This window comes from Protopterus annectens, chromosome 3.part1, assembly GCF_019279795.1.
Source record: "Protopterus annectens isolate FY-2018-M chromosome 3.part1, PAN1.0, whole genome shotgun sequence".
NCBI classification, from domain to species: Eukaryota; Metazoa; Chordata; order Ceratodontiformes; family Protopteridae; genus Protopterus; species Protopterus annectens.
In genome coordinates, this window is record NC_056732.1 from 1,837,388,180 (window position 1) to 1,837,395,258 (window position 7,079).

Below are 7,079 nucleotides of genomic sequence, written 5' to 3' on the forward strand. Positions count from 1 at the left end.
CAGGTAAGGGGGAAAGAGGAGAAGACAGAATCTAGGTTGTTGCTTTTTTTTGGACATTGCAGAAATACAAAGAAAATAGCATATGTTTCTGATTTTTTAGTTTTGCAGAATGTACCTGATTTTTCTCATATTTTGCTCTGGCCCTCAGCATGTACCAATAGAAAGTCTGGTTATAGCAGAAGTTGTCCCTTCCACATTAGACTCAGCATTTTTATAACAGTTGTATCTGCCTTGTACTGTGTACTGTATTTTTGCTAAGGGAGCATCGCAAAAACTAAATATGTATTGGAAGTACAGAAAAAAAGGACCAATTCAAAAGAAGCTGCATGTAGATATTAAAGTCTAACTAACCAATGGCACAGACATTTACAGCTCTACGTGTTATGCATCAGGGTTAAAAGCCATCATCTATACTACTGATTCACATTTGTAACTAACACCACCCCCCTGTGGATTCCTATTTAACACAATACCTAGTACACATTATATCTATGTGAGAATGTCTAAATATCACTTTGTGGAGGCTTGGAAACCTGGACCATGACTACAGCCATTTGTAGCAAAACTTCATAGCAACATGTTTATAAAGAAATGGATATCTGACGGTGTGTAATATAGCAGATTGCCATTGTCCATAAGAAACTTATGGTTCTAAGTTACTTTTATGTTCATGTTAGTCTGCTCTTCATTTTTAAAATGAACATATACTTGATCAAAGCAACCCCCCCCATGCTGTACCTCCAGCTTCCTGATTCTGTTCCAGCAACACCAACTGCAGGATTCAAAAATACAACAAGATGCTGCTGATTGTAGTTCAGGATTAGAAGAACAAAGGATATTTATTTCATATAAAATGATGCATCTCCTTATAAGTCAGAATTCCACGGTTGCAGCTTTCAAGCTGCTTGCTCCTGCCCTCCCCTCCCCCAGCAACACAAACCACACCATTCATGACACAACCCTGCTAAGTCCTTACCTTCAACTTCATAATTCTCTGTTTCAGCCTGCAGTTCTGCAGATCACGCTGCTCAGAAACTCAGGCTGCTGCTATTTGTAACAAATGTGAATTGGAACAATCACCCAGCACAGAAATCCACATGCAATAGAATTCCCTAAAAACTTCAGAACTTCTCCAGCATAACAGCAATCATTTTCTTCCTGTGTGTCTGAGAAATGTTTCCCTATGGAACTTAATAACCTAATTAATATTCATGAGGTGAAATGGTTAAAGAAAAGCATAAGAAAAAAGTGTCTAAATATTAAATGACTTGGGCGGGTACATAATACAATCACCCTCCCCAATACACATGGTTAGAAGAGACTGCTCCATTCTATGAGTTTGTGCTACATGCGGCATCCAGAAAAGGAAGTTAAATACATCTGCATTTGCCATTGGTGTCCTGTTTTGCCCTATTTTAACACACTGAAAGAATATCATCTGACTTTAAAAGGTCTTTACTTAGCTTTTAAGTGTTTCAACACATGAGATTGAGTTTAATCTGACGCTACCTGGTTGTAGAGCTTAAAATACATGATTGTTGCTCATTTTGCAGCTACCTTAAAAGAAAATAATGTATTGTACTCTGCCTTTTGATGCTGAACGATCAGAAAGCTTAGGCTACTGGTGACTGCATTAATTTTCATTACTGACCGTGCAGTATTTGAGGGTGCTGCACCCCTGAGTGCTCTTTCCTTCACATGACATGTTAAATCAATTATACATCTGCTTGAGTTAGTAGAAAACTTCTGAAGCATCCAGAATTTTAACTTGAAGAACTTTCCTGATTTTGCCTCATATTTTGCACACTCCCTTATAAAATATTTTATTTTCTGATAAATCAATTACTGTCAGTCAATAATAATAGACTTTAAAGTTTCATACTTTTTAATGTTAAGAAAATTATATTGACAAAAAATACTTATGTTTTATTAACGTTAAGTGAGTTAGAGTAAAATCTAAAAAGTGTGCCTGACTTTCGGCCTTTGTTCCTTTATTATTCTTGGGCAAAGAAGTTGAGAGGTAAAGCTGGTCGTAGCACAGATGGATGTAAAAGATCCCTCACCACCTATCAAAAAGAGTAGGGGAAGTTCTTCAATGCCCTCACCAAATTTCACCCAGTCAGTATAAATACCACCTTGGATCTCCCCTGAAAAGAGGCTACTAACCCAGTCAACAAAGGCCTAATAAATGAATAAATGAAGACAAGGCATCTTCATGATAGGAAATATACAACTTCATGACAAGATCCTGTTATGAGCAATATGATAACCAGTTACTCTAAACTATCCATATATGCTGCATTTACTCCTGCCCTGTCAGTTCTAGTCATGACGGAAGTTTCAGTTGCACACACAGATAATACATAACTAAAATTAAACCTAAAAAATGAAATACAGTAAAACACCTGTAAAACAGAATAATAAGTCCCCCCTTTGAAAACTGCAATAAAAAGGGTGACCATGAATTTGGTATATATAATTTAGGGTAGTGTGGGATGTGGGTGGGCTGGGATTGCCCCTTCAATTTTTTGTGTGTTTCTTAAGGTTTTCAATTCACCAATTTTGATGCTAATTTTTCAAAATCTGGTGGGTCGAAGGTGAGCGCTACAATGGCTAGAAGGTAAACCTTTTCTGGAGTACCTTATAAATAGTATTGTCTATCTTCTTTGCCTTTTTTTCATTGTCTCACAGCCTGATAAAGCTTCTTTGTACCATCTGCTGAGTCACCATCTAGAAGCTGGTATGACTTTTCGGATTGGTGCCTTGCTCTTTACTACACTGATTGCTCTCTTAACCTCTTTGTTAAGATAGCTAGTATGCCTTCTTAGCTTGACCCACCTTTTCTACCTCCAACATCTTCCTGTATTCCTTTCTTGTTTTAAGGTAATTTCCTAGACTTCTGTATTCCACCTTTAGCTTTCATTATTCCCCTTATTTCCACACTTGACTCAACCACAGATTTGTGCTGTCATCTTCCCACACGCCATTTTGAGACATTAATCTTCTTTTTCTGTTCTTCCTATTTTCCTATTTTCTTTTCTTACTGGCATGTTAGAGTCCTACGTATTTCCTTGAATTGTGCTTTCAATCCAATCAACTTCCAGATATTCAGCCTAGTGACCATTGATTTCAGTACCTTCACTATGATCACTGCGTGCAGCTTATTGTGAACAACAGTTGTTTATAGTGGGAGCCAACCATTTCACTAGGGATGACTTTGCAATGTCTCATTCATCCCCCATGTCCTTTCCTTATTAGGAGGAAGTCTACCCGAGTTGCATGCTGGCCACTTTTTGTGTGACCTTGGGACTGTCTGTCTTGGCAAACCATGCATTGGCCACCATTAAGACATTTGCAAACAGAGGCCCAACGTGGCTTCTCCTTTATTCCTTTTGCCCCAAGACCCAGGCAATCCTCATATTTTGTTCTGTCTGTACGAATATGAGCACTGAGGTCACGCATTATCAAAACCAACTCATTTTCTACCACTTTACAAAGAGGTCCAGACACTGCTGCTTAAATGACTTATTTTCCTCTATTATAGCCCTACTGTAGAGCTTAGGCTGAGCTCACGTAGATTTACATTGGGGTCCAATTACCAAGAGTTTGTCACTGATTCTGATGACATGCCCCACTGTCTTCAGCTGACTCTGTCACACCGATTTCCACATCATTTGCAGTCTGTCCTCCCCAGAGAAGTCGTTACTTTGCATTTATGCTTACATCTTTCCTTCAGAGGTCTTTACTGTTAATTGGCATTACACAATTAAAATTTCCAGGTTTATGAAATAAAAAATAAATATACATATTAAATAAAAAGACTACGTAGACATGCAACCCTCATCTAAATGTAAGGACAATATTTATCTGGAAATTATTTTGCCATCAAATAATTAGTTCCAGTCTGCTTAGCCCAGTGGTCCTGGACAAGCAATCTCTCTCTTTTTTAGGAGTTTTGCTCTGTCATGTAGTAGCTTTCTCCTCTTGTTGTAGAGAGTTTGTTTGTAAACTGAGTCCACCAGGACCGGGCGCCTGCCTTTGGTGGAAAGGGTCTTGATTTTATTAGGGATTGCTTGATCCATACATTCCTGGAGGTGCTCGTAGAAGGCATTTGTATCAGGGTTTCAACAGCGTGGGTTGTGGTTTCCACTGTTTTCGGGGCCTTGAAGGATACCTACTCAGTCTTAAGAAGTGTGAAGTTTGCTTTTGAGAAGTTCTTCACTGTGTGGTCTTTTTTTTGCTGGGGTGAGGCGGGATGTGGATCTCCAGTGAGATTAATTTATGGTCTGATCTCACCAATGAGGGATATACTTCGATTGTGGAGCATTTTTTTTCCCCATGTTTGTGATGATCAGTGTCTAGTATATTTTCTCCTCTTGTGGGAATGGTGACTAGTTGTTCCATAGCATTTGAGTTTATGAACTCAAGGAACCTTTGGGCTAGGTATTGGGGAGAAACTGAGTAATGTTCCCAGTCTATGTTTGGGTAGTTGAAGTCACCCAATATGATGGTGTTTTGGAGAGACATTCATACTCTCCAGTGTCTTCAGGAAGGCTGTGTGGGTTTCCTGAGTTTGGAGAAGGTGGTCTGTAGCATGTTACAAACTGTGGGGCAGTTTTACCTATAGTTACATTGCACCTGGATGGTCTCCGATGCTTCGGGTATGCGTTGCCACTAACCTGGAGGTGTGGGTATCCTTTATGAATATGGATGCACTCCCCCTCCTTTTGTGGTTCGGGTCCAGATTTTTGGGGCAGGCATGATATGAGGTATAACCTGATAGTGCTGGGGTGCTCTCAGGAGCCTTGAACCAGTTTCAGTCACAGCACAGACATCGATGTTCTCCATACTGAGTAGGGCTTGAGGGCGTGCATCTTGAGGTTTAGACTTGGCATTGAGCAGTATGTACCCATAGTTTTTTTTTTCTCCATTTTTTGTTTTCTAGGGGGCGGTAGGTTTATCATTTGAGCCTTGCCTAAAAAAGGCACTATGGGGGTGGCAGAGCCTTTGCACGAAATATCCGGGAAAGCCCAGGGTGACAGGTGCAAGCCGTCTCCTTAAGCAGCGTGGCTTGTCAAGCATGTCATCCCAGGCAGACAGACATTGATCCCTAGTGGAATGCACACCAGTAATTAAGCCAATTATTAAAGCCTGATCATTTTGTCTCTGTATTGTGGCATCATTCTTGGTGAGTGGTAGGATACTGCTCAGGGTCAGGGTCATACCGGCCTGGGCTACATAATCTGAGAGCTCCTCTATGTCTCTTTCATGTAGTCCAGGGAGGTAACATCTCAGGTCGTTTCACAATCGGCATGTACAATGACCGAGTCATACTTGTACTTGCTGTGGAGTGACCTGAGTGCTTGTGTTAGGTGGCGGATTCTAGCGCCTGACAGGCAGCTACTGTGATCTTTTCCTTGTTCAGTCTGGTGAGTGGGGCGTCAGTAGTGTCTGACTATGGAGTCACCTATAACAAGTGTGTCTGGCATTGTGTTTGGCCTTAAGGGCTGTGACTGTTTAGCACAATGACTTTGAGAACTATGTGTTGCATGTCTTATGTCTTGAGGTGGCAGTTTCTTGGGTGTCTGCTTTGGAGGCCTCTAGTTTTGGTAGATTTTGATCAGTGCCTCCTAGTATGTCTTTTGAGTGTTTATGTTTGTTTTGCAGTTGTGATAGTTCTATGTGAAACTGGGTTTGTGGTGTGCGTGGTCTTCCTTCTCCTCCTGTCTGGTCTTCTGTTGCCAGTCCTGGAGTTGAGAGAGCTCAGCCTCCAGTTTCCAGCTATATAGTTGCATCTCCTCACATGTATTTGTGTTTTGTGGGAGAAGGAGTGGGTTGTCTGTGTACATGAGGCAATTGTAACATTGCCTCAAGATGCCCAGATTCACCAGCTGAACGGGAGGACAGCAGCAACTGACCCTTCCGACATGCTAGAAAAAGTGAAAAAAGTTTGCTGTGTAACTGAATCAGAAGGGACCTATAGGGAAATGGGTACTCAAGGGGATTCTAGGCTAATGTAGTACTTTGTTTAGTATACAAGTACTTTACCTATATAAAAATGCTTTAGGAGCAAGTGCTGAGCTTTACCTATATAAAAATGCTTTAGGAGCAAGTGCTGAGCTTTTGAGATAGAGAATAGACTGTTTAAAATGATGCATCTCCTTATAAGTTAGAATTCCACGGTTGCAGCTTTCAAGCTGCCTGCTCCTGCTCCCCTCCCCGAACAACACAAACCACACAATTCATAACACAAGCCCTGCTAAGTCCTTACCTTCATCTTCATGATGCTCTGTTTCAGCCTGCAGCTCTCTGCAGGTCACGCTGATAAGGAACTCAGGCTGCTGCAATCTGTAACAAATGTGAATTGGAACAATCACCCAGCACAGAAATCCAAATGCAAATGCAATAGAATTCCCTAACAACCTCAGAACTTCTCCAGCATAGCAGCAGTAATTTACTTCCTGTGTGCCTGAGAAATGTTTCCCTATGGAACTTAGTAATCTAATTAATATTCATGAGGTGAAATGGTTAAAGAAAAGCATAAGAAAAAAGTGTCTAAATATTAAATGACTTGGGCGTGTACATAATACAATCACCCTCCCCAATACACATGGTTAGAAGAGACTGCTCCATTCTATGAGTTTGTGCTACATGCGGCATCCAGAAAAGGAAGTTAAATACATCTGCATTTGCCATTGGTGTCCTGTTTTGCCCTATTTTAACACACTGAAAGAATATCATCTGACTTTAAAAGGTCTTTACTTAGCTTTTAAGTGTTTCAACACGCATGAGATTGAGTTTAATCTGACGCTACCTGGTTGTAGAGCTTAAAATACATGATTGTTGCTCGTTTGCAGCTACCTTAAAAAGAAAATAATGTATTGTACTCTGCCTTTTGATGCTGAACGATCAGGAAAGCTTAGGGCTACTGGTGACTGCATTATTTTTCATTACTGACCGTGCAGTATTTGAGGGTGCTGCACCCCTGAGTGCTCTTTCCTTCACATGTCATGTTAAATCAAGTATACATCTGTTGAGTTAGTAGAAAACTTCTGAAGCATCCAGAATTTTAACGAAGA

The 7,079-nt window shown here is 40.5% G+C and overlaps 1 protein-coding gene across 2 annotated transcripts in view; it reads right to left on the reverse strand.

The window, feature by feature from the left end:
- The window catches only part of LOC122798733 (zinc finger protein 260-like), an 85,251-nt gene extending 78,804 nt beyond the window's left edge, over window positions 1-6,447 (reverse strand). Inside the window, exon 1 of one of the 2 annotated variants that reach the window (XM_044067833.1) lies at window positions 6,272-6,447. In XM_044067833.1, the coding sequence (XP_043923768.1) occupies window positions 6,272-6,283 (12 nt within the window). In that variant the 5' untranslated portion in view covers window positions 6,284-6,447. Of the gene's footprint in view, window positions 1-976; window positions 1,142-6,271 lie in introns of those variants that run through there. The other variant, XM_044067834.1, reaches the window with a different exon arrangement.
- Between the last annotated feature and the right edge of the window lie 632 nt (window positions 6,448-7,079).